Source organism: Pygocentrus nattereri, chromosome 19 (assembly GCF_015220715.1).
Source record: "Pygocentrus nattereri isolate fPygNat1 chromosome 19, fPygNat1.pri, whole genome shotgun sequence".
In the NCBI taxonomy this organism is placed as follows: Eukaryota; Metazoa; Chordata; class Actinopteri; order Characiformes; family Serrasalmidae; genus Pygocentrus; species Pygocentrus nattereri.
The window spans coordinates 2,796,740-2,824,737 of NC_051229.1; the positions used below are offsets into that span (position 1 = coordinate 2,796,740).

Here is a 27,998-nt window from a genome sequence, read left to right on the forward strand (position 1 = left end):
ATGCGGCTCTGTTACTGCCCTGTTGTGGCTCCACATCTGAATCAGATCAGTAGGTAATAATAAAATAATCCTCCTCTACAGTAAAATAAAGCTCTGCTGATCCTTCAACACAGTTTAACAGTAAATGGTCTTAAACGCTGGAGTTAATGTAGAACTGCTGATTCACCCTTTAACCCTGAAGATCAGCGCAGACGGCTGGTCACCTTAGCAACACAGACAACAGTCTCGCCCAGCTAGTAGCTACGAAACGGTAAAGAGAGAGATTTAAGATGGACGTCGATAATCTGGAGACGAATGGACTGATTAGTGTTTATAGTCACTCCAGCTGGTTTCCTGATACGTTTAACCTGCAGGGAGAAACTGAGAAACACGAAAAAGTCTTGAAGCTGAAGTTTCCAATGGTTTTAATGGCATTACATTCTGGCAGCTCGGGCACCATTTAAGGTGGAATGGGAAAATTCGAACAAGACACCGGCGAATGAGAAGCGGCGAAACTTCAGCCTCGTGAAAAATCGAATGTGGAGAGACGGTTTACAAGAAACCGCTCGACTTTTATTGGAAACGTTTCCTGCTGGAGATGTGAGAAAAGCAGCTATAGCTGAGCTAAAACTTGTTTTTTTACTTCATTTTAAATGATTTAGTTTTTCTTGTAATATCATATCTTGCGTTTTATATTTTACATATTAGCCCATATATTTTTGCTCTATTCCTAGTTCAATCTTTTTTTTTCTGCACTGTTAGGATTTCTATCCATGTTCGTTTTGCGCTGTGCAAAGACGGCAGAGATTCTTGAATCTTGAAAATAAAGTAGTAATAAAGAGTTTTTGTTGATATTTTTTAGCCTTTACTAGCAAATGAGCACATACTGAGACATTCTTGCAGACAAGCTGGTGAAATGGACGTGAGATGTTGCGGCTCCCGGGGCTTTGAGTTTTGTTGAAAGGTCAGAATCGCTGCTCTTAACATTTGGGTTGCGACTCCTGGTTTTGCCAAAAAAATGTACAGGCTTTGTGGTGTTTCAGTGAAGAAGACCTGAAGTCTTAGGTCTGAAGTCTTCTGAGGTTTTTTAAAGTGTGTATAAAGCAGAAATACATGTGTTGTGAGTTCGACACACCACAGAAAAATGTTATTAACCTCCAAAAGCCAAATTTGAATTAGATTAGATTAAGTGACCCTAATTGGTCCCAGGGGGAAATTTCACCTTCTCATTCAGCGAAACTCCACATACGCACTAGTGAAGATGCACACTAGGGGCAGTGAGCACACTTGCCCAGAGTGGTGGGCAGCCCTATCCACAGCACCCAGGGAGCAGTTGGGGGTTAGGTGTCTTGCTCAAGGACACCTGTCACTTACTGTCAGCGCTTGGGATCAAAGCAGCAACCTTCTGGTCACAGGGCCGGTTCTCTGACCTCCAGCCCACGACTAATTGTTCATAAATAAGCAGCATCCTCAGCTCTGAAGCGCTGAAGGTTCTAGTGTTAGGAGAGCGGTCAGGCTCAGCGTGGCTCCGGCGCGTCAGCCGGCCGTGATCATGAAAGCCCAAAATCCTGAACACACACATGCTGAAATATATTAAGGGTCTACTCCACAACTCGGTACTACACAGTTCAGTCTTTTCACGATTTCAGCAGCTTAACTTAGAACTTATAAAGTGTTTAGAACCAAAATTCTGAGTTTATTTTACACAGACGTTAAAAACAATATTTACCTTTCTTATTCCATCGTAAATGAATACTTAGCATTTCTTATATCACTGTTGAGCTTTATTAACTGTAAAGCACTTTGAGCTGCCACTGGCATGAAGTGTTATATAGATAAAAATTATTATTATTATTATTATTATTATTATTATTATTACTCATTCCCCATACTTTTAAGTGCAGTTCAGAATACACTGTTCTCTCTCCTCTATCTCTCTTTCCTCTGTCTATTTCCTCTCTCTTTCTCTTTCTCTCTCTTCTATCTTTCTCTTTCTTCCCCCTCTCTCTCACTCTCCTCTCTCTCTCTCTCTCTCTCTCTCTCTCTCTCTCTCTCTCTCTCTCTCTCTCTCTCTCTCTCTCTCTCTCTCTTCTATCTTTCTCTTTCCTCCCCCTCTCTCTCCTCTCTCTCTGTCCTTTCTCTCTCTCTCTCTGTCTCTGTGTCCTTTCTCTCTCTCTCTCTGTCTCTCTCTTTCCTCTGTCTATTTCCTCTCTTTCTCTTTCTCTCTCTTCTATCTTTCTCTTTCCTCCCCCTCTCTCTCTCCTCTCTCTGTCCTTTCTCTCTCTCTCTCTGTCCTTTCTCTGTCTCTCTCTCTCTGTCCTTTCTCTCTCTGTCTCTCTCTCTCTCTCTCTCTCTCTCTCTCTCTCTGTCTCTGTCTCTGTCTCTCTCTCTCTCTCTCTCTCTCTCTCTCTCTGTCTCTGTCTCTGTCTCTCTCTCTCTCTCTCTCTCTCTCTCTCTCTCTCTCTCTCTCTGTCTCTGTCTCTCTCTCTCTCTCTCTCTCTCTCTCTGTCTCTGTCTCTCTCTCTCTCTCTCTCTCTCTCTCTCTCTCTCTCTCTCTGTCTCTGTCTCTGTCTCTGTCTCTCTCTCTCTCTCTCTCTCTCTCTCTCTCTCTCTCTCTCTCTCTCTCTCTGTCTCTGTCTCTGTCTCTCTGTCTCTCTCTCTCTCTCTCTCTCTCTGTCTCTCTGTCTCTCTCTCTGTCTTTGTCTCTCTCTCTCTCTCTCTGTCTCTGTCTCTGTCTCTGTCTCTCTCTCTCTCTCTCTCTCTCTCTCTCTCTCTGTCTCTCTGTCTCTCTCTCTGTCTTTGTCTCTCTCTCTCTCTCTCTGTCTCTGTCTCTGTCTCTGTCTCTCTCTCTCTCTCTCTCTCTCTCTCTCTCTCTGTCTCTCTGTCTCTCTCTCTGATGGTCAACCTTTATTTAACCTCTGAGAACACGGAGGGTGACCCTCATTTCCACTGTAGCAGAGTTTATACAGGTAAAAAGTCACTGATAATGTGTAAGAACATATCAAATAATAGTAACAGTAAAATAAATGTAATAGAAATGACTCAGTACAGGAAATATACTAAAATTAATCAGTAATAATAAAATAAGTAGAAAAAATTAAAGCGTAACAAATGTAAACGTTAACAAATCAAAATAAATAATAAACAAAAGATCAAAAAAGGAAACTTAATTTTGAAATAAAATTTTTCAAAAAGGTTCTGTATAGAACCATCTACAGCACATTCTGTTAGTCTGAAGAACCCTTTAATGGTGCTAAGGGTTCTTTGAGTGTTCATGGTTCTATAGAGAACCATCGTTTTTAGTGTGCGGGAGTTAACGAAATGTTTTGCGCTGACTGATTTTGGCTCAGCCGATCAGACTTTAGACCCGTTCTAGACTCTGCGTGTGTGTTGCAGATGGAGTGATGGTGCAGATCACAGCAGAAACCATGGAGGCTCTGCGTCAGGCTCTGAGGGAGATGAAGGACTTCAGCATCGTCTGTGGAAAAGCTGACCAGGAGGAGAACCAGGAGAACGTCCACATCCAGTGGATAGAGGACGACTTAAACTTCAACAAGGGGTAAGTGATGAGTGGTCTTATTGTGGGGTGGGACGTCTGAATATTTCCCGTCATATGACTGCACAAAAATATCGCGGTTCTCAGTAGAAAGATGGAGTTAAACTGAAAACGATCAGTAATATGACCTGAGATGGTTTCATTAGACGGATGGACCTGAACTGATATGAGTTAAATAAAAACTCAACATTTGATTATAAAACCATCCCAGAACCGCTACTGTTACTGTTCAGACGTTAACCAGGTGAACGTGCGTGCGCTGTTCCGATTGGAAGTGTGTGAACGTGCGTGCGCTGTTCCGATTGGAAGTGTGTGAACGTGCGTGCGCTGTTCCGATTGGAAGTGTGTGAACGTGCGTGCGCTGTTCCGGTTGGAAGTGTGTGAACGTGCGTGCGCTGTTCCGGTTGGAAGTGTGTGAACGTGCGTGCGCTGTTCCGGTTGGAAGTGTGTGAACGTGCGTGCGCTGTTCCGGTTGGAAGTGTGTGAACGTGCGTGCGCTGTTCCGGTTGGAAGTGTGTGAACGTGCGTGCGCTGTTCCGGTTGGAAGTGTGTGAACGTGCGTGCGCTGTTCCGGTTGGAAGTGTGTGAACGTGCGTGCGCTGTTCCGGTTGGAAGTGTGTGAACGTGCGTGCGCTGTTCCGGTTGGAAGTGTGTGAACGTGCGTGCGCTGTTCCGGTTGGAAGTGTGTGAACGTGCGTGCGCTGTTCCGGTTGGAAGTGTGTGAACGTGCGTGCGCTGTTCTTCGTCAACTCTTACAGCCGGAGACGAGTGTGAGGCTGTCGTAAGAAAACACCACGCATGCTTAGGAAAATAGTTGAGAAAAGACAATAAGAGAATTCTTAAGATGTTTTTTGAAGAATAAGTTGCTCATAACTTTTTCTTAATGAAGTTCATAAACAGTTAAGATTTTCTTTCCTAAGACACGTTCGTGAATCTGGATTATTTAAGAACGGTCTTTGTGCGAAGACTCTCTCGGAAAACCAGCTCCGGTTCTAACGTTGTAAACATGCGTCTGCTGTGGTGTCTGATTTTTTTTTTTTTTTTTTTTTTTTTTTTTTTTCTCTCCTGTCCCCAACCAGAGTCATCAGCCCCATTGATGGGAAATCTATGGAGTCCATAACTAGTGTTAAAATCTTCCATGGCTCGGAGTACAAGGCCAACGGGAAGGTCATCCGCTGGACAGAGGTGCACTGTTTCACTTCTCTTTCAGACGAATGTGGTTTTCCGGGTTGTTGAAGTAGCAGCATGTATTCCTTTTCAAGTTATTCTATATGTCCAGAGATTCCTTCACTTTGCCGACCACTTTCACAAAGTTTGTTTATTTATGATCTACAGTCGTATGTGAAAGTTTTGGCGTCCCTGGTCAAATTAAGATTTTATGAAGATCAGCAAATAAACAGAAAATCTGATCTTAAATTAGTCATATTTAACTGTGCTGTGCTGAGTTAGCCTCCGTTCACACAGCAGGTCAAAGTGGCTCAAATCTGATTTTCGCACCAGATCAGATGTTTTTGTTCAGCTTTTAAATGTGATCTGTATGAGACGTCAGTCTGAACAGATCAGCTCCTAAACGGAGCCGCATGAGCAGAAGAACAGCGTCACGCGGCTCATCCAGAGGTAAACAATCACATCTGCCAACGAACGCCAGTCGCTCCTGGAGGATCAGCTTCATCTTCACCAGCATCACAGGAGCCATCATGAAGCTTCACTGCACTGACTGACAGCTTGGCTCATCACCCAGAATGTGTTGGAGATGTAAAAAGGGCGCGGTCACTTCTTTGGTTCACGTCCTCGGATTCTTTAAACTTTGTTTTCAGACTTTTAACTTGTTTGACGCCTCGGCCTCGTTCTCCTGCGGCCTCGTTCTCCTGCGGCCTCGTTCTCCTGCGGCCTCGTTCTCCTGCGGCCTCGTTCTCCTGCGGCCGCGTTCTCCTGCGGCCTCGTTCTCCTGCGGCCTCGTTCTCCTGCGGCCGCGTTCTCCTGCGGCCGCGTTCTCCTGCGGCCGCGTTCTGCTGCGGCCTCGTTCTGCTGCGGCCTCGTTCTCCTGCGGCCGCGTTCTCCTGCGGCCGCGTTCTCCTGCGGCCGCGTTCTCCTGCGGCCTCGTTCTCCTGCGGCCGCGTCCTCCTGCGGCCTCGTTCTCCTGCGGCCTCGTTCTCCTGCGGCCTCGTTCTGCTGCGGCCTCGTTCTCCTGCGGCCGCGTCCTCCTGCGGCCTCGTTCTCCTGCGGCCGCGTTCTCCTGCGGCTGCGTTCTCCTGCGGCCTCGTTCTCCTGCGGCCGCGTTCTCCTGCGGCCGCGTTCTCCTGCGGCCGCGTTCTCCTGCGGCCGCGTCCTCCTGCGGCCGCGTTCTCCTGCGGCCGCGTTCTCCTGCGGCCGCGTTCTCCTGCGGCCGCGTTCTCCTGCGACCTCGTTCTGCTGCGGCCTCGTTCTCCTGCGGCCTCGTTCTCCTGCGGCCTCGTTCTCCTGCGGCCGCGTTCTCCTGCGGCCGCGTTCTCTTGCGGCCGCGTTCTCCTGCGGCCTCGTTCTCCTGCGGCCGCGTTCTCCTGCGGCCGCGTTCTCCTGCGGCCTCGTTCTCCTGCGGCCTCGTTCTCCTGCGGCCGCGTTCTCCTGCGGCCGCGTTCTCTTGCGGCCGCGTTCTCTTGCGGCCGCGTTCTCCTGCGGCCGCGTTCTCCTGCGGCCTCGTTCTCCTGCGGCCTCGTTCTCCTGCGGCCGCGTTCTCCTGCGGCCGCGTTCAGACAATTCTTTTTACACCTCTTCAGACTCTGAGGGCTTTGGATGAGTCTCTTATGACTCTCTATACAGAAACATCAGCCTAAATGTTTCTCAGCAGCACGAAATCATGACGAATGTGGAGCTGGATTGTAAAAGTCTCATGAATTCCGATCTGGCTGTTCAGACTGAGTCACATTCCTGCAGATCGGATACGGTTTGAATTTCAGTACCACATATGGAAGCGTCTCAAATCGGAACTGAAAGTGTCAGATTGAGTGTTCATCTGTTCACACTGACACACAGACACACGTCTGAGTCACATATGAAGGAAAAGATCAGCTTTGGGCCGCTTTTACCCGCTGAGTGTGGAAGTCAGCAGAACGTGGTGTTGGACAGGCCTGTCCAGACGTTTGCGTGCGACTGTGTGTTGACGCGAGTGTCACGCGCAGTGTTACGTCATTATTAAGCACTTTTCAGAAACGTACATGCACAGTTGCTGGAAGATGAACAGCGTTTTGAACCGAAGCTCTTTGTTATGTTTCTGTTCCCTCCTCCTTTCTTGTTGTGGAACTGACTTCTCTTTTCTCCAGGTGTTTTTTCTCCAGAGTGATGACCAGCCCAACGGTCTGAGTGACCCAGCCGACCACAGCCGCCTCACTGAGAACGTGGCGAGGGCGTTCTGTATGGCCCTCTGTCCTCACCTCAAGTTACTGAAGGAGGACGGCATGGCCAAGCTGGGACTGAGGGTCACGCTGGACTCGGATCAGGTGAGGAGAGATGTTAGCATCTTTCCAGCCGGTGTCCCACACCTGTCTTCACTTTCCCTCTGAGGCTCAGTTAGAACATTTGTTCAGTAAATGTGTGTGTGTGTGTGTGTGTGTGTGTATATTTCTTAATTAAACAAATTTTATGAGATCTTTAAACCAAATGCAAAATGTTTTTAGTAAGATTGTTAGAACAATCAAAGGGTGAAATAAGTCATACTAATAAATAAGTAATAAATATAATAATAGCAACAATAATACAATAAAATCTGACTTAAATAAGATGGGTACTTGTTTTCTTGAAAGAGGTGGTTGTTGTTGTTGTTGTTCTTCTTCTTCTTCTTCTTCTTATTATTATTTATTTAATTTTTTTGTTATTGCAGGTGGGCTACCTGGCAGGCAGTAACGGTCAGCCACTGCTCCCTCAGTATTTGAGTGATTTGGACAGTGCACTGATCCCGGTCATCCACAGCGGAGCCTGCCAGCTCAGTGAGGGTCCAGTGGTCATGGAGCTCATCTTCTACATCCTGGAGATCATCTCTTAAGAGCAGGTTATCCGTCCTGTCTCTCCTCGCCTGCCCTCGCCTTTCTCTCTCTCTCTCTCTCTCTCTCTCTCTCTCTCTCTCTCTCTCTCTCTCTCTCTCTCTCTCTCTCTCTCTCTCTCTCTCTCTCTCTCTCTCTCTCTCCCTCCCTCTCTCCCTCTCTCTCTCTCCCTCTCTCCCTCTCTCTCTCTCTCATTTGCACTTCAAAGAGCCTGAAAGCTGTGCTGGGAGATTAAACAGAAGCAGCAGCATTTCTCCAGACCACCTATGCACCATCTCCTCCACAGTGCACCTCCATCGGGGCCACGGCTGCAGCCCCTCAGAACGCGGTGCTGTTTCTTCTCCACTGTGGAAAATCTGAGGTCATGCTGGGCCGAAAAAATTGGAGCAGAAGGATTTTTCCATCGTTCCAGAGCCTCGTTGTAGCAAGCAAAGGCTTACAGAGGTCACAGAGGTCATGATTCTGGGTCCAAATGGGAACTTAGGGCTGCACAATACAGGCAGAACGTAAGGTTTAGACTTCTGCAATCGTGCGTCGCGCCCATGTTAGGAGCTCCGGGTCTGAGCAGGTTTTGGAAAATCGCTGCCGTCGATCCCTGCGGTACAGTGACGGAGGAGACCCAACAAACCGCAAACGAATAATGACCTGCAAACTCAGAAAACACTCAGAAAATTGACCGCACTGCAAATACAGAAACACATGCAGCTTCAGAAACGCTGATGAGCCATCACAACACAGAGGAGGGGTTCCAGGAGGACCCCAAGAGATGACGAAGCCACTCGGACGTTTATATTCTGTGCAGCACAAACATTCAGTTGATTTGATTTGAGCAGATTATCGCTGTGTGGTAATGGAATGACCTGTAGAGTCTAACTGCAAGCGTTTAGTACCACCAGATTAATGACCACAGAACAGCTGCGACACCTCTGATGGCACACTAGCCAGCCAGGTTAACCATCGGGATGAGAGTCTGAGTGCCTGGTCTGATCTGCTTCTGTCAGTGATTTTCCATCATAGATATTCCCTCCACTTTGAGTCTTCCAGGAACATTTCCGTGTTTTGACCGGCGTTGCGGCGTTTCTGAAGTTGCCCGTGTTCTTTGTTTGTGGTGCGTTTGGGACGTAGCTCTGATGTCGTCATGTTGAAGTGTTTTGTATTTTGCAGCTCTTTTTAATTTGCAGTTTGTTGGGTCTCAGCCTCCGCACTGCGTAAACCAGAAGGATCCGAAGCTGAAGGGTTTTGCCACATGGACATCAGACTGACCTCACCAAAATACCCCAATAGCTCTGTCCTGGGTGGGTGTTGGAGGCGTGTGGCAGTTCTAGTTCTGGTGTTGGTCTGTAACAGCGCTGTAGACTCGCCTTCACGTGACCTTGTGTTCGCTTGTCTGCAGCATGGATGTAGTTATTTAGAGTATTTTGACTCCAAGTCATTTTTGAAAAACGCCATTCATTTTCCGCTCATAGACCAGCTCAGAATTCCCAAATTCCTAATATGAGCATGACTGCAAATACAAGATGCTTCAGAGGTTCAGTTAAAGTGCTGCTTGTTGCGACTGCAATACATTAAAATGACACTGGTGAATTAAACGATGTGACACAGAGACCGGCCTGCATGATTTTCACCAAAATAATTCATAAACATTCATTAAAACACCCACAGAACTGTGGTCAGTAAAGCATGTAAAGCCAGTTTGGCAGACCTAGAGAAAGCTTAAGTCTAGACTAAGAAGGATTTCTCACACTTGGCATTGCAGTTTAGTCCAACACTAGGCTTAATCTGTGTGTGGACCTTACTGGCTCTACAGGTTTCTGCATATTTTAGTCTGAGATGGAAACGGAAGTCCAGAGGGGTTTGGTGTGAAATGGTTCAGACGTCTTTACAGTGGTGGTGATGGGAACCAGGTGTCGCCATGACTACAACACAGATACAGACACTTTATTTACCATCCAGAACCACCAGAGAACCTACACGTGTCTTCTGGGCTTATATGGAATGTTGATGATGGAAAAATAGTGGGGGGGAAAAAAAAACTTTTCTTTGGGGACTATTTTTTTGCCTCTTAACACTGGGCATGTATCCCTCCACCATGAATAGATTTTAAAGTACATTTTAGTCCAAAATCTTCTCTAAACCATCATAAAACGGCGTCTCGGTCATCAGGCAGTGAATTCAGAACCATCTCATGTAGGAACTTTCTGTGAGGAGCTTTTAGATGGACGTCTGGTTCCCATCAACACCACTGTGAACAAATCTGACTTGGTAAGTTTATCTAGAGCAGAGTTTCACACCAAACCACTCTGGAAGGCTCTGTTCACATCTGAACCACTGAATTCTGCAGGATGGTGATGGAATTGTAATGTCAGTGGTGTTTTACCACTATGAGGCTTAATCTGTGTCCGGGAAGCTTTTAATGATTCCCGTATGGGCTTGTTTACATCCTGCAAGCCGTGGCGATGTCAGAACTGATTGATTTAACAGACACTGTGTTGTGCAGCCCTAATAGAAACTCTCCTAACAGGCGGGCCGAAGACCCAGAATGAAAGAGCGAGACCGAAAAAGGGATCGTTTCATTTCTGCAAGGATTCCTTTAGATTCTAGTGCAGTGCCTGGAGCAGCTGTTCGACAGGAGACGAGGGATAAACTCCTCGGAGCTTCGGTCTCACCTTTTAGCTTTACAAACCACCAGATGCTTTATTTCAGCAGTGCGGAGAACATGGACCTTGTGTTTTTGTTTTTGTTGTGTTTCGTTTTGTTTGTTTTCCTCAAGACTCGATGCTCCAAAGCTGAAAAGATGTAGCTTCACTCGATGCAAACATCAGATGGGACCTGGACGGCGGATGCTTGGCACAGTCTGGAACGAATGTGCCACATGGACGCTTTATTTATGGAGTTACGTTACTACAGAGTGGATCGGCCCACCTGACCCAGCTGACACCTCCTTCCCATAAGATCTGATGGACTTTTTCGAGAGGTCTTCAGGATTTCAGCCAGGAAACAACACTTGACAATGAGTTTTACCTACACGGAAGATTCTGCTTAAGCGAAATGGATTCGAGTTGTCGAAACAGTAGAACGGTCCAGATTGCGAGAAGAAATCTGCCTCTCTTTGTGGCTTCTGACTATTATCAGTCGGGCAGAGGTTCCCTAAACTCCTCTTTGGGATAACTCGTTCGACACCCATCCATCTCCCCTCATCAGAGCAGCTCATGTCCGTATGATCGCCATCCAAAAAGAACACTAATTTCCCTTTCATTGAAGCGATTGTATGAGAAACAGACTAATAATTTGCGATGCAGTGCACTGGAAATTAAGCCATTCTGAGGAAAACCGACGGACAGCGATCAGAACACTGCCGTGAAGGAGTTCAACAGCCTTCAAGAGGACGTGGACGAACAAGCCCTGGATAATCAGACGATCGCTTGATGTGTAGATACCTTGCCCTTTGTTAATTAGCATAGCCTACAGGGTAAAAATGAGTATTGGCTTCTCACGACGTTTAAATCTTAACGATGACTCTGTGATTATTTGACATGCCAGGCGGCAGAAACTCCTTTTTGCAGCTGTACCAGTTTTACAGAATCGTTTACCTCCCGACTTTGTTTGTGTTCCTGACTTGCAAAGGTGAAAAAGGCTCATCTTCCAAAAAGATTCACCCAGAATTAAACTTGCTTTACGCTGATTTCTCCCTGCAGTGGAGAAAATGGTGTTTACATGCACTCAATAATCCAATCATCAGGGTTTTTTTTCCCCTCAGTTATCAGATTATTCAAATGGTCATGGAACCGATATACTTCAATCTAGAAACCGCGGCCTCTAATAAAGAGGCTGGGTTGAGCTCAGTAATCAGATTCCTCAGTGTGAACTCTTACTCTGAGTTCTTTCGGTTTTCCCAGTTTGCACATGCGCAGAAACGGACGGCGGTACCGGAAATAATATATATTTAAAAATAATTATATTATAATTATAAATACATGATTGACAAAATTGGGAATTTAAATATTCATCTTCTAGATCATGCAAGTTCATATTTTCAGGTGAAGTGGTAGATGGTTTTTAAAAAAAGAAGTGCGAGTTTTACATCGAGTCTTCATGGGTGAGGTTATCGGCTGGGTGTAAAGCAGAAATCTGATTACTGTCTGACTCTTGTAGACCTGGAGCTTCCCCATCATCTGCTTACTCAAGAGCAGGTAACCACGATCGGACTACTGACCAAAATCTGATTTTCTGCAGGGATCGGATTATTACGTGCATGTGAACGCCCTCGGTGACGATGTTCTAGGGCTGCACGATATGGGGAAAAATACCAGTATTGCGATTATATTGCTACGTGTTGCAGTCGCGATACAACTGATAGAATTGCAATATACTGAAGAACCCGTAGTCCTGCAGTCGTAGTGCATTAGTCGTATGGATTTATATCATAAACGGTCATGTACTGTGCCTTTAAGACTGATATCTGTAAATGAGCTCTGTTCTGATTGGCTGCCCTGGATTGTATCTCTTTGAAAAAGCAGAGCTGATACACTCCTAATAATTCAGCATGAATGGGCGGAGCTAACCTGCTGACGGTATATTTAAATAGTTTTTATGAAAAACAAAAGGCTGTTTTTGCTGCTTAGTTTCCACGTTTGGACTTTGTGTTTTCATGATATCCACCCTTTAAACACAGGTGCGTCAGTAATGCAGCTGGTTAAAGATCAATATGCATCATCTTCACCAAAATGTTTTGTTAAATTGCATGAATATTCATTGGTCAGATGGTCACAGCACAGTGAACAAACCCTGTGATTGGTTCAGTATTACAAAGACCGGTATTGCGATATCTTGTGCAGCCCTGGGAGGCTCAACGTCCCGAAGGGAGGTGGCTTCCCTTCCGTCTGGATCCGTTTAGAAAGCATCGCTTTGGATTATTCATTAAAAACGGGAACCTTGTGTGAAGTCTGTAGAAGTGGTGAACGTCTGTCACGAGTTATGGATTCCAAAGGTTTCGTGAAGTCAAGGCAGAAATGTTTGTGCTGACGAATATAAACTAAACCCACTGCACTAAACCGTAGAAGTGGCTTAAAGCGAAGGAAGGCCGTGCTGCGGACAATCAGGTCGTGGTCAACATCAGGGTTTGAGGCGGAGCGTCTCTGCAAGTCATTATTGTATTCATGCTTCACCCACAAGTGATGGAGCTGTGGAGCAGCTGCTGGACAAACGGTGGTGGTCTTTAGTTTGGAGTCGAAGCGTAACGTTTCGTTTCCAGGTAAAATGCTGAGCTGGACTGTGTTGATGCTCATCGGAACTAGACCGGTGGGCTCGATTTGATCAGCTGGTTCTTCAGTTCGGCAGTAGCTATGAAGGTGCACGTTTGTGGGTGGAGCCTGGATCAGTTATTTTATGGTTAAGCAATTTAACAAAAATCTGAACCGGCGGTTTTAGATGTTCAGCTTCACTTTTCACCCTCACTTTTTTCTGCCAGTACAACCAATTTAGACACTTAAACTTGCAGAGTGCTTCAAACGAACGCTGTCGAGATGCAGCCGTTGGAGTTCATTTATTCTGAGACCTCCTCCTGACCGTGATTGGTCCAAATCACGCATTCATTCTAAGACCGCCCTTGACCACGATTGATCCAGATCACTGTCAGTCTAAGACCTCCTGCCTGTGATTGGTCCTAATCACTCATTAAGTGTGAGACCTCCCCCTGACTGTGATTGGTCCTAATCACTGTCATTAATTCTGAGACCTCCCCCTGACTGTGATTGGTTCTAATCACTGTCATTATAAGACCCCCTGACTGTGATTGGTTCTAATCACTGTTATTCATTCTGAGACCTCCCCCTGACTGTGATTGGTCCAAATCACTGTTATTCATTCTGAGACCTCCCCCTGACTGTGATTGGTCCAAATCACTGTCATTAATTCTGAGACCTCCCCCTGACTGTGATTGGTCGTAATCACTGTCATTCATTCTGAGACCTCCCCCTTACTGTGATTGGTCCTAATCACTGTCATTCTTTCTGAGACCTCCCCCTGACTGTGATTGGTCCTAATCACTGTTATTCATTCTGAGACCTCCCCCTGACTGTGATTGGTCCTAATCACTGTCATTCTTTCTGAGACCTCCCCCTGACTGTGATTGGTCCTAATCACTGTTATTCATTCTGAGACCTCCCCCTGACTGTGATTGGTCCTAACTCTAATGGCAGCATGTTTGGAGGTAGGTTTTGTTTGGCTCTTTAGTCGTTTGAAGTTCACTGCCAGCTTTAAGAGCAGGTGGGTCTAGTTCTAAGCTTACAGGCTGATTTGAATGGCAGCCCCACAGTATTTACTTCAGGCCCTGCGGCGGCAGCAGAACCCTAGAGATGCATTATCATATCAGAGCGCTAGCATTAGTTCCACCCTCACACTGAGGGACTTCAGAAAAACTCCTTCAGCCTAAAGCACAGGTCTTCAAATCCAAACCAAGCGTCCGCTCCACGATTTTGTAAATCACTCTTAGTTAAGTGAACTGTTGATGTAACCAACTGGCCACCCAGTATCAAACCTACCAGTGACTACAAATCTCAGGACCCCAAGCAGGATTTGAAGACCCCTGCACTGAAGGACTGACGGCATTACACAGAGGTGGCATTTCGTTCCCACTGATGCAGCTCAGCACTTTTGTTTTGATTTACATTTTCTTTTGGCATTAATTCCGGCGTGTCGCTGTCGAGCGCGTTTCCTTTCCTTTCTTTAAAGCTGGACACAGCAGAACTGCATGCATGACGACAAACAGGAGCTTGGAGTGGTCAACATTTTCATGAAAATGGACATGTGGCGGGTAAAAAGCAAGTCTTTGATGGGGCATCATTATCATAACGTGGGCTGGATCTGATGGAATGCTGTTTAATACTGACTTGGGTCAAAATGGTTCAGTTTCAAATGTAAAAATGTATGAGAAGCCAAAAAAATAACATGTACATGTTTTCTTTGTCAATAAAAGCAGACTTTATCAAAAAAAGCCCTGTAGAATATGTAAAAATAAACTTCTAAAAAAAATGCAGCTTGGATTTGAATATACGCTGATTAGGAACTGTTTCACAAGCTATCCTGTATGTGAAACGTTCGTTGTGTTTGCTGAATATACGGTAATTCTGGAATTCATGTCTGCAACACATTCCAAATAAGTTGCCTCATACGGCTTTAACCATGTTTCTGTGATGACCACCTCATGGGGCTCAGGAAAACTTGGACAGTAGTCAATAAACACAGTCACTGCATCTTAAATAGCATTCCTCAACGAGTGACTGCAAGGATTTTAGGGGTTTCATCCTCTTTGGTGCAGGGAATCAGGAGGAATCTTGAAGAAGAAAAAAAAATAATACAAATGATTGTCCATGACCATTGACCACTCAGATGCACGTTTCTGTGATGAACATCATTGCACAGGCTGGGAAATGAACACTGGTCATCACTGCTTCCACAAATACAGGGTAAGACCGTACACATAACGTCCAGAAACGCTGCCCACTTCTCTGGGTAACCTGGTAACCTCTAGAGAAACATTTTTGCCAACTGTGTCTGGACACTGGAATTAGACCTCTGCATTTAACCCACCCGTGCAGTGAAACACCCATATACATGCACTCTAGTGAACACACACACACACACACACACACACACACACACACACTAGGGGGCAGTGAGCACACTTGCCCAGAGTGGTGGGCAGTCCTATCCACGGCACCCAGGGAGCAGTTGGGGGTTAGGCGTCTTGTTCAAGGGCACTTCAGTCATGGACTGTCAGCCGAGGGGATCGAACCAGTGACCTTCCAGTCACAGGGCTGGTTCCCTGACCTCCAGCCCACGACTGCCCCTATACGCCTCTATATGCACCATTAATGCTCAACATATTTTGGACCAAAAGATGCCTTTTAGGCGTCGGTGCTCCATGTTTATTCACCATGGCAACACCAAGCCCTATTCTCTGCAATCAGAGAGTGCTGGTGCTAGACTGACCTGCCTGCAGTCCAGAACTGTCCCCTACTGAAAACGTGTCTTATGAAGCTCAAAATACGACCAGGAAGAACTCGTACGGTTGCAAAGCTGAAGACTTGCATCACTGAAGAGTTACACATAAAAAAACATCCGCTTTCAGAACTGGATCAGTTGAACGACTGTCCAGTGCTGTTAAAAGTAAAGGTGATGTAACAGCGGCTAACGTGCTCCTATCACAGCTTTCCTGTAGTCGTCAACTTCGGAACGTTACAAAAACATTTAGAACATAAATGTACACCAATCAGGAATTACATTCTGACCACCTCCCTGTTTCTACGCTCACTGTCCACTTTATCAGCTCCACTTACTGTATAGCTGCACTCTGTAGTTCTACAGTTACAGACTGTAGTCCATCTGTTTCTCTGATACTCTGTTACCCTGTTCTTCAGTGGTCAGGACCCCCATGGACCCCCACAGAGCAGGTACTATGTGGGTATTGGGTCATGCTCAGCACTGCAGTAACACTGACGTGGTGGTGGTGGTGTTAGTGTGTGTTGTGCTGGTCTGAGTGGATCAGACACAGCAGTGCTGCTGGAGTTTTTAAACCCCTCAGTGTCGCTGCTGGACTGAGAATAGTCCACCAACCAAAAATATCCAGCCAGCAGCGTCCTGTGGGCAGCGTCCTGTGGGCAGCGTCCAGTGACCACTGATGAAGGACTAGAGGATGACCAACACAAACTGTGCAGCAGCAGATGAGCTGTCGTCTCTGACTTTACATCTACAAGGTGGACCAACAAGGTAGGAGTGTCTAATAGAGTGGACAGTGAGTGGACACAGTGTTTAAAAACTCCAGCAGCACTGCTGTGTCTGATCCACTCAGACCAGCGCAACATCCACTAACACACCACCACCATGTCAGTGTTACTGCAGTGCTGAGAATGACCCACCACCCAAATAGTACCTGCTCTGTGAGGGTCCATGGGGGTCCTGACCACTGAAGAACAGGGTAACAGAGTATCAGAGAAACAGATGGACTACAGTCTGTAACTGTAGAACTACAGAGTGGAACTGAACGGTCAGTGGAGCTGATAAAGTGGACAGTGAGTGTAGAAACGGAGGTGGTCAGAACGTTACGCCTGATCAGTGCATGATAAAGATGATAAAGAAGCAGGAGGAAAACAGAATTATGACTTTCTTTTAATGATAAAACATTCATTCAACAAACTTTCTGCAACAGTCTAAGCCCACTCAAACGATAAACTTCGCCAAAACAGAGAATAATCGCCTTTTCTCCTTAACGTCTTGCATCTATAGTACATGGTCAGTTACCACAGACAACGATGTTGAGGCTTTTCCCTGAACGTGGAAAAGAACCGAACGTAAGGTGACTGAAAACGTATAATACCATCCAGTGGGCTGCCGCGTCGGTGCCGACCCACGGACCTCTGCTATGAATGTGTTCTGAGCAAGTGCACAAACTTGCTCGTTTAGGGAACGTCTCAAAACTATTGTCTGTGTTAATCATATCACAGCTGATAGACGTTAGCTTGTTAAATGCAGGAATATTCCTTTAATATGACTTTGAAATGGAAGAACCATAATGTAGTGAAAGGACCCCTAAAATAATCTGGATCTAATAAGATCTTTCAAACGAAATCAGTTCCAGTTCAGATTTGGGGTTAAACGTTCAACATCTACTATTAAAGCATCAATACGTTTATTCCCAACAGATTCAGAGTAATATTGACAAGACTGCATATCCAACAGGTCCCAGTGAGGGAAAAGCATCCGTGTTCTACAGTGTGTCGCCTGAGGGTTGTGTGTGTGTGTGTGTGTGTGTGTGTGTGTGTGTGTGTGTGTGTATATATGTTGTCTTCTAGTTTTATAAACATGAAAGCGCTTTTAAATAAAGTATATTTCTATGGCAACCACTTAAGTTGGCAATATAAGGAATCCTCTATCTTAAAAAAAAAGGACTAATCATCATACAGCATTGTCTGATTTGCACAACAGAGCGTGTAAACATGGCTAAGAGCATCAAAGGGGAACTCCACCCAATTTTCCATAATTCAACGATCGTTCAGATCGGTTTGGTGTGAAATGCTCAGTAAAGAAACAGAAATATTCACAGTGGTGGTGATAGGAACCGGACGTCCACCTCTAAAAGCTCCTCACAGAAAGATATTAAACGATGACTGACACACTATTTTATGATGGTTTGGAGAAAATTTTGCTCCAACACAGATTTTTTTTTTAAAGCCGTTCATGGTGAAGCGATACATGCTGAGGAAAAACGGTCCCTAAAGACCCCCCCCCCCATATTTTCAGGTATGTGTAGGTTCTCTGGTGGTTCTGGATGGTAAACGAAATGTCTATATTTGTGTTGTTGTCATGGCGACCCACCCCCGGTTCCCATCACCGCCACTGTAAAGAAGCCGATAAGAAAGACTGCATTGCGACCTCTGAATTGTGCGGAAATTTGGGGGAAAAAACGGTGGAATTCCCCTTTAGAGTGATCTTTTTTTTTTTCGAAGTGCAGTAACTGAATCCCATGCACACCGTGAAGCTGAACTCTTCTGGGCTGGTAGTAGCAACTGATTTTCGCTTCAGTTTGAGTACCTGTTCCAGTCAAAGTGACGGCCTGCCGGGCAAGCAGAGCTTATGAAGCCTAATACCGCTTCAGTTTGCATTAGATTATGGCTTTAAATGGTGCGAACAGAACAATCTGACGAGCGCTCTCAGGGCAGGGCGAGCTTCAGGGTGACCCGTGTCTATCCGTGCAATGAATTTTGCTTTATCGTATAAACAAGTGTTGCAGTGTCTTATAAAACCTTTTGGGATTCAGTGCATAGATTCATCAATCCTACGTAATCAGTATTAAGCCTGACGTGGCAGCAGTATGTGCTTCAACGCGAGAACAGTTTTAGTAGTTGTACTACAGCAACAGTGATCACTTTGGTATTAGTGCATAGACGCATCCCAGAGCAGCAAATAAATTAGTTTTCTCTAGACCTACTTTACTACTATGACACTTCGAGGTCATTTCAAAAGAAGGGAAGTGAAATCTAAATCAATTGGAACATGTGCTGTATGCTTTAGCCTCCCCAGCCCCACCACTGAGCTCCGGTTCCTCGTTGTGAGACGTTTCATCCCGTAAACGTGTGAACACACCTCCGTGTCGCTTCATGCAAGAACATGAGATTTCTCCCAATATGTATTCCTAGCCTAGAGTACAGCAGCACGCTGGAGCGAGCGCAACGTCCAGTCAGATCGGTCTGAAGATGGCCAGGCTGATGACCTCACGCCCTGAGGAGGTGAAAGACACATGCGTCAGTTCCAAAAGTTTAACTTTACAAGAGAAAGAAAAATGTTCTGGGTCTTCTACCCATATATACGCTCACCAGCCACTTTATTAGGTACACAATAAACACAATAAACCTGTTCAACACAAATAGCTGACCAGCCAATCACACGGCCGCAGCTCACTGCATTCAGGCCTGTAGAGGTGGTCAAGACGACTTGCTGAAGTGCAGACCGAGCATCAGAACGGGGAAGAAAGGGGATTTAAGGGGCTTTGAACGTGGCGTGGTTGTTGGTGCCAGACGGGCTGGTCTGAGTATTTCAGAAACTGCTGATCTGCTGGGATTTTCACACACAACCATCTCTAGGGTTCACAGAGAACGGTCCGAAAAAGAGGAGATATCCAGTGAGCGGTCAGTTGTGTGGACGAAAACGCCTTGTTGATGTGAGAGGTCAGAGGAGAATGGGCAGACTGGTTCCAGATGATAGAAAGGCAACAGGAACTCAAATAACCAACCAGAATCTCTGAGGAACGTTTCCAACACCTTGTTGAAAGTCTGACATGAAGAATTAAAGCAGGTCTGAAGGAAAAAGGGGGTCCAACCTTTTACTAGCAAGGGGTACCTAATAAAGTGGCCGCTGAGTGTGATTCTCTCTCTATATATATATATATATATATATATATATAAAATGTATTCTTTTGTTAATAATTTCTGTATCATTAAGTGGTTCAGATGTAAACAGAGCGGTTCTGAGCGGCTCTGTTATAGAGAAATTTACCGAAAACTCCTCACAGAACATTTTCAGTATTTTGTAATGATTAAAACATCTTGCTAATCGATTTTTTAATCTATTCGTGTTGGAGGGATACATGCAGGGTGTTGTGAAGCAAAATAGTTCTTAGTAAAGTAAAGCAGCTGTCAGAACAAAACCTCGTATCTCCAGAATGGTCAATTTACAGGAGAAGGAAAAAACCTACTTTACAGTTAATGTAAGTCAATGGAACCAGACGTCTTTCCAAGTCATTTTGGGTCGTTAATAACCATTAGATGGAATACGCTGCCTGATGACCGAGACGTCGTTTTACGATAGTTTTGAGAAGATTCTGGCCTTTGATTTTACCGTGAAAGTGTGTAGGTTCACTGGTGGTACGAGGCAATAAGTCCCCGAATGGAGAAAAAAACAAACCAAAACAGGTTTTCCACTATTTTCCCATCATCAACACTCCATAAAAAAAACCCAGAAGACTTTTGTGAAACATGTATTTTGTGATCATGTAAACACGGCAGCTTGGCGCTGGCACCGCTTCGTGGGATCATCTAGACCAGGGTTTCTCAACCTGTGGGCCACAAAGCGCCCTCTAGTGGTACGCGGGCCTGCACTCAGGGGGAGGCAGTAGTCCCTAGTGAGCCAGTAACATCACTAAGTCCTAAAAACCATAAGTGGGGGAAAAAGATCAACTTTAAAAATCGAAGAATTTAACATTTCGAAATTGTAACTAATAAATATTAATAGGGATAATTAATAAGCGCAGGCTAATTAAACGGCGACGCAGGTGCCGGTGCAGTGACTCCGGTGACGGACTGCAGCTCCAAATCACAGTCCACATCTGCCGTTTTTCATTTCCCCCTTTTTGACATCTCTGCCAACATTTTTAAACATGAAATGTTTTTTATTATGACTGAACTGAATGATCTGGTCCCAATTCACAGGTTTTCCATGTGAGCAATTAAGAAAAAAGTATTTCCAAAACATTGATCTGTAGTTTTTCTGTGGGCTGCTATGCTGTATGGTTATAAACAGGTGGGTCTTGGGGTGGAAAAGGTTAAGAACCCTTGTAGTCCACTTTGGGGGAAACACTGTATTTCCAACCTTTACTCAGTTATCATTTGGAAGATTATGGAATTGTCAAATATAACCGACTATGGGGCAAAGCGGCAGGTCACACTGTACAGTCTGCAGCATCTCCAGTTCTCCAGTTCCAGTCAAAACAACCAATAAGTACTAGTTACTCATTTATCAGATGTTTGAGATTAATGCAGGATAATCCAGGAGCTGAAAGTGAGTCTCCTGAAAAGAACGGAAGCTGGGAATAAAGGGAAAGAGACACACAGTAGTCGGTTTAGCTGCTGAAGCTCCTGTGGAATTTTCTCTTAAAGACGTTTTTTTGTCTGATGCTGAAAAATCAATAAATGGCACTAAATGGCTTTTTTGACTGGAAATGAAATGAAAGTGATTTTTTTGAACAGCAGGGGGCGATCTGACCGCTTTCCTTACTTTTAGACATTATAAAATGGATGGTCCCAGTAGTGTAATCTGATTGGCTGAGCCATGGGGGAAGTCTAAAAACTGTGGTTCACTGCTTTATGATTAGGAACTGTTAAAAACACTGACCTATGACTGGTCCAGAACTAGCCAGCGCTCAGTAACTGTCTGGAGGTCCTGTCCACTCAGCGGCTCTCTGAGACGAACCCTCACCTCCAAACGACCACCGGTGGGCTTCCGGCCATCCATCACCTAAACCCACACACACGCACAAGTTTAACACTGTAAAGAGCTCCTGCTGCCCTTATACACACCACAGGGTTATTACAGCAATACACTGAATAAAACTGGAATAAACTGAAAATAAGCAGACATTAATAGACTGAATCTTACAAGGAAATAAAAAACCTACATAAAATATACAGTGGAAGTGTATATATATAATAAACAGTGATGTTCTGGATGTTGGTTTGTTTGTTTACCCATCTCCAAGCCTCTCCTCGAGGAAGCCCAGTATTATATGTAGTTAAAAAGCAGCTCCTGGTTTGACCAATCAGTGCTCAGTAAATTAAGCTTGTGATGTATTACTGTTTATTGTTTTTCTGTTTATTTGAATTATGAATATGACTTTATTCTAATGCGTATTTTATGTATAAATTATATAAATATACATATAAATGTATAAATTGTTTAAACATTTGCTTAGATACCTAAAACTTTCACACAATGTGTAATATATATATATATATATATATATATATACACATACATACATACATACACACACACACACACACACACACACAAAAAACCTTGTATCTCCAAAATAGTGACTTTACAGGAGAAGGAAAAAACATACTTCACTTTCAATGCAAGTCAATGGAACCAGAATTTTTCCCGTGTCATTTTGGGTCATTTCTTTCAGGCCATTCATCATAAAATTTACAAACAATGTAAAGAATAACAGACACTTTCAAATTATGTCAAAAACTGAAAAATGCCAAAAATGGAGATACAAGGATTTCTTCCGACAGCAGCGATATATAAAAATAAAACCGTGATCGCTGTGATCTCATATCCCCAAAATACAGGAGAAGGAAAAAAAACATTTCTTTCAATGTAAGTCAATGGAACCAGGTGCTGTCCCATAGATCGTTTTAGGGAGCACACATCATGTTGCAGTGCATGCTGGGAAATGTAGTGCAGCTCATGGTGAAATTGGGCTGATATCAACAGAGAATCGTAATAACTCGTGACGCGAGCCTGACTTGGCCTCGTGTTTGACAGGCGGGATCTAAGCCGTCCTTTAGGTGATCTCTGTTCATTCAGATAAACAAATTAAACAGGTTAATGGAGCTGCTCGCGTGTACTGGCCTGCTAAACGGAGTGTGACGTGGCCGGTTACTTAACCCGAGGATGAAAAATGAGTTGTAGCCTTGATAAACACACCGTAACTGAAGGACAGAGACGCTGCGTTCCTGCTCACCTCCACAATCTCACGCACTTCACTCTGCGTCTCCAGCTTCTCCAGTTTGATGAGGGCCGTTCCTACAGGCTTATCACTCCTCAGAAAACCACTGACACACAGACACACACAGGAGAGAGAGATACTAACGTCATCTTTAGAGACACACACACACACACACACACACACACACACACACAGTAAAACAGTGCAGAGAGAGGCGGCGTTGGAATATTAAGTGTAGTCCATCAAGTTCAAGCTTATAATCTGCCTTTTATCATGGTGCTACTGCAGCCTAAATCACTTCCCTCAAACCATGTCGAGTTCTTAAAGGGGAACTCCACTCATTTCCCCAAATTTCTGCATAATTAAATGGTTAAGATGTAAATAAAGTCATTCAGAGTGGTTTGGTGTGAAACACTGTTCTAGAGAAGCTCAGTGGTGGTGATAGGAACCAGACGTCCCCCTCTAAAAGCTCCTCACAGAAAGTTCCTACATGAAACGGTTCGGAATTCACTGCCTGATGACTGAGACGCTGTTTTATGAGAGTTTTACGAAGATTTTGGCCTTAAACTCTTCATTTCTTAAACTCATTAGGTGTAGAAATTTTTTTTTCCAGATTTTTCACTATTTTTTACCATCATCAGCATTCCATGTAAAACTAGGTTCTCTGGTGGTTCTGGATGGTAAATAAAGTGTCTATATCTGTGCTGTGGTCATGGCGACGGCTGGTTCCCATCACCACCACTGTAAAGAAATAATTTCACCCCAAACCCTCTGAAGCTCTCGGATTAGACCTCGACTATCAGACTACACTGAAATCTCAGTGGAATTCTCCTTTCAGTGAGCTCTATGACTTTCTTACTGGTTTCTCACACTGTATGACACTTTAGTCCATGTCAGAAACCACATCATTGGATTAAGTGACCCTCATTAGTCCCACAACAGGGAAATTTCACATCCGCATTCAGCCCATCCGTGCAGTAAAACTCCACATACACACTAGTGAAGATGCACACTAGGGGGCAGTGAGCACACTTGCCCGGAGCGGTGGGCAGCCCTATCCACGGCGCCCGGGGAGCAGTTGGGGGTTAGGTGTCTTGCTCAAGGACACCTCAGTCATGGACTGTCGGCTCTGGGGATCAAACCGACGACGTTCCGGTCGCAGGGCCGGTTCCCTAACCTCCGGCCCACGACTGGATCATTTTCATTATTTTATTATTTTTGTTTGTTTATTATTATTCATATTCTTACTTTAATTATAATTATTTTATTATTATTTTAGACAATCTAAAAAAAAATTTGTTTACTTTTTGATCTTTTATTTTGATTTTATCAACTTTTACATTTTAGGTACATTTTAATTATTGTTTTATATTTTCTACTGTATTTTTATGATTAGTGTTTCTTTTTTATACTTACCTGATTTGAGACATTTTTAATTTTCATTATTTGATTTGTTCTCACACATCATCAATCCCTTTCCCTGTATAACCTCGGCAACACTGTAAATGAGAGTCACCATCACGTTCTCCGAGGTTAAATAAAGGTCGATTGTTACTGAACAGCTCCACGTGTGGAGTCACGCCAGGGGCGTGAACCATCGAGGTTAAGACAAGTGAATGCTGATATTTTAGGTCGATTTTGAGAAATGTGGAGCACCGTATGAGCACTACAGGCCTTTAAAACAGCCAAAAAGATGGAACTACTGGCTTTAAACAGCACGACTGACTCACCCTTTATGGAAGACTTCCAGTTTGAGGCCTTTGGACTGCACCACTCTCCTGAAGCCGCGGTGGTTACGGTTTATGTTTAAGGTGAAGCTCTGGTTGTACTCTGGAAACGGGAGACACAAACACTCATCACTGTCATTAGTGTTAAATAAATACAAACAACTATCCGAAAATCACAGATTAAAGACATTAGAAAGCAAGACCGAGTCACTGACCTCACAATGTTTCAGTAAGATCATTTTTAAACCTTAAATTTAATTCAATTATTTTGGTGCAGTTTTTTTATATACAGTGAAAACACAAACGTAACTAGAGAAACTACGAACACAGTAGGAAAAGACGGCCAATAAAAACAACACGGGTCGCTCTCAGGAGCTCAGTGAATTCCAGCGTGGTGCCGTGATCGGACGCCACCTGTGCAGCCAGTCGTAAGTCCAGTCGTGAAATTTCCTCACTACTAAATATTCCACAGTCCACTGTCAGTGGGATTATAACAAAGTGGAAGCGATTGGGAACGACAGCAACTCAGCCACGAAGTGGTCGGCCACGTAAAATGACAGAGCGGTCAGCGGATGCTGAGGGGCATAGTGCGCAGTGGTCACCGACTTTCTGCAGAGTCAATCACTACTGACCTCCAAACTTCATGTGGCCTTCAGATCAGCTCAAGAACAGCGTAGAGAGCTTCATGGAATGGGTTTCCATGGCTGAGCAGCTGCATCCAAGCCTTACATCACCAAGTGCAATGCAAAGCGTGGAATGCAGTGGTGTAAAGCGCCGCCACTGGACTCTAGAGCAGTGGAGACGTGTTCTCTGGAGTGACCAATCACGCTTCTCCGTCTGGAAATCCGATGGACGAGTCTGGGTTTGGCGGTTGCCAGGAGACGGTACTTGTCTGACTGCACTGTGCCGAGTGTAAAGTTTGGTGGAGGGGGGATCATGGTGTGGGGTTGTTTTTCAGGAGTTGGGCTCGTCCAACATCAGTGTCTGACCTCACAAATGTGCTTCTGGAAGAACGGCCAAAAATTCCCATAAACACACTCCTAACCCTTGTGGAAAGCCTTCCCAGAATAGCTGAAGCTGTTATAGCTGCAAAGGGTGGGCCGACATCATATTAAACCCTATGGATTAAGAATGGGATCTCACTCAGGCTCATGTGTGTGTGAAGCCAGACGAGTTTTGGAAATATAGTGTACTTGTTTTAACAGATGCTAACGATCTTAACTGGACAGACTACCTTCAGATTTCTGCATGTACTTTTATACCCCTATTAAAAAGCTTATGAATGACGATCACACTCACCTGGACTGTTGGTGTTTTTGACAACTGCAGTTTTGTGTTTCTGAGGTTGATCCTAGAAATGGCCAAAACAACAGTGATGAGCTACAACATGTCATTATGCGCAGTAACTCACCCAAATGTGGTTTACTGCCTTTCCTCCTGCCGTGCGGTCAGAGATACTCACTGAACTGGGGTACGGGAAGTCAAACTTCACGTAAGCATCCAGGTCATTTGATGCAACACCTTCACAAAAAAAGACAATGGCACAAAATAAAGGAATATCCAAATCTCAGATCAGGTCAAACCCACAGTGTTAAGGCAAGGCCGATCGGGCAGCACGTGAACCTTGTGGCCACCAATTAACATGATGTCATTGGCATGTTGTGACTGGTGGCCGTCATTAGGCTCTGTGACTGCGCTGTTCCTTTAAGTGTTTGTCTTGTGGGTCATTTGACTTGTTTATAATCACTTGACTGAAAGCCACATGCTGAAAGTGTCGCTGCCATCAGAGCAAAGCAGAAGCTGCGAGTGAGGATGGGTGACTGCACAGCGCCGATGAGGAAACGCTGTCACTGCTTTGTTCTGTAGTAACAGAAGGCTTTGAAGTCGTGCTGTTATGAGAAGGGCTTAACACTGCATTTATACAACGGTCAGTCCTGGTCCTAAAGCCTGATAAAACCGTATTCGCACACCAATGACCGCCTCACAAGAACTGAATTTTGTATCACTGCACCACGGCACAAAAATCCTTCTGCTGTTGGAATGATCTTTGACTCTAGTGCTGCTCACATGGCGTACAGAGTGTACTGATGAAGTAAGAACCCATTTTCTGTTTAAACTGAGGGGCTGGCAACTTGTGTTCTTAACCAGAACCAGGTGGGTCAGTTAGCCAACAGGCTGAAAGACAGAAAACAGCCTAAAGAGCCCCATCATTAATATCACAGGCTTGAATTAAAGCACTTGTGGGGTGATTAACTGTAAAACTGCAACATGAAAGACTAAAAATGTTCATATTTCAGTCAGAAGTCACGTCAAACCCAGGCTGAATCCCAAATAGCCATGTGCTCCCTAAATAGTGTTCTAGCTAAGAAAGTTTAGAAATTCGAGCCTCTACAGCCAAATAGTGCACCGATGTGGATGTGTCCCAAACGGCAGTTTCTGAGCTGTATTTGGTTGTTGGGCTGCAGGATCCAGTATTTAACTCCCACGTAGTGCACTAGGTAGGGAGCAGGGAGCCGTTTGAGATTCAGCCCCAGTGGGAGAAGAGGGGCGGCGCTGGACTGGTGCTAAATAAGACTCGTGGTGGTGATTTAGTGACCAAAAAGTCCTTATAAAGCGAAGGCTTCTGCATTAAACAGCGCTGCGTTATCATTTGTTCAATTCATTAAATGACCACGATTTACAGCGATGGGCGACCGGTCTCCTCATTTTTCGGTCCGTGGTTGATTGGCCACGATGCTGTACTCTAAAGGAAGCGCATTCTTGGTGGAAAACTTTTTAACTGTCAAATTTTGTATTTTATTATATTTTATCTTGGCTGCCGTTTCCTAAAAGCGATAAGCCACTTGGCGGCAAGTGTTACTGTGATTTTATCACAGGGAAGGGAATCTTAGGCCACGAACACCTTCCTGTGATAAAATCAGTTACGCACGACATCTTGTGGTTTACTGCTTTAATATACACCGATTAGGTATAACATCATGACCGCCTCCTCGTTTCTACGCTCACTGTCCACTTTATCAGCTCCACTTACTGTATAGCTGCACTCTGTAGTTCTACAGTTACAGACTGTAGTCCATCTGTTTCTCTGATACTCTGTTACCCTGTTCTTCAGTGGTCAGGACCCCCATGGACCCTCACAGAGCAGGTACTGTTTGGGTGGTGGGTCATTCTCAGCACTGCAGTAACACTGCCGTGGTGGTGGTGGTGTTAGTGTGTGTTGTGCTGGTCTGAGTGGATCAGACACAGCAGTGCTGCTGGAGTTTTTAAACACCTCAGTGTCGCTGCTGGACTGAGAATAGTCCACCAACCAAAAATATCCAGCCAACAGCGTCCTGTGGGCAGCGTCCTGTGGCCACTGATGAATGACTAGAGGATGCCCAACACAAACTGTGCAGCTGCAGATGAGCTGTCGTCTCTGACTTTACATCTACAAGGTGGACCGACAAGGTAGCAGCACTGCTGTGCCTGATCCACTCATACCAGCGCAGCACACACCACCACCACGTCAGTGTTACTGCAGTGCTGAGAATGATCCACCACCCAAATAGTACCTGCTCTGTGAGTGTCCATGGGGGTCCTGACCACTGAAGAACAGGGTAACAGAGTATCAGAGAAACAGATGGACTACAGTCTGTAACTGTAGAACTACAGAGTGCAGCTATACAGTAAGTGGAGCTGGTAAAGTGGACAAGCATTGTGCCGTTAAGAGCACGAGT

General features: G+C 44.9%; 2 protein-coding genes across 5 annotated transcripts in view; one reads left to right on the top strand and one right to left on the bottom strand.

The window, feature by feature from the left end:
- zfyve9a (zinc finger, FYVE domain containing 9a) overlaps positions 1–9,516 on the top strand; it is a 56,280-nt gene extending 46,764 nt beyond the window's left edge. For all 4 annotated transcript variants that reach the window (XM_037531022.1, XM_037531021.1, XM_037531023.1 and 1 more), the window contains 4 exons: positions 3,376–3,538; positions 4,615–4,720; positions 6,835–7,011; positions 7,392–9,516. In XM_037531022.1, coding sequence (XP_037386919.1) covers positions 3,376–3,538; positions 4,615–4,720; positions 6,835–7,011; positions 7,392–7,553 — 608 coding nt within the window. In that variant the 3' untranslated portion in view covers positions 7,554–9,516. The remainder of the gene's footprint in view (positions 1–3,375; positions 3,539–4,614; positions 4,721–6,834; positions 7,012–7,391) is intronic.
- A 7,182-nt stretch (positions 9,517–16,698) lies between these two features.
- The window catches only part of cc2d1b (coiled-coil and C2 domain containing 1B), a 49,806-nt gene continuing 38,506 nt past the window's right edge, over positions 16,699–27,998 (bottom strand). The window contains exons 20-25 of the mRNA XM_037531152.1: positions 25,745–25,803; positions 25,582–25,633; positions 24,286–24,385; positions 22,571–22,661; positions 21,214–21,336; positions 16,699–18,825 (exon numbers count right to left, since the gene is read on the bottom strand). Coding sequence (XP_037387049.1) covers positions 21,214–21,336; positions 22,571–22,661; positions 24,286–24,385; positions 25,582–25,633; positions 25,745–25,803 — 425 coding nt within the window. The 3' untranslated portion in view covers positions 16,699–18,825. The remainder of the gene's footprint in view (positions 18,826–21,213; positions 21,337–22,570; positions 22,662–24,285; positions 24,386–25,581; positions 25,634–25,744; positions 25,804–27,998) is intronic.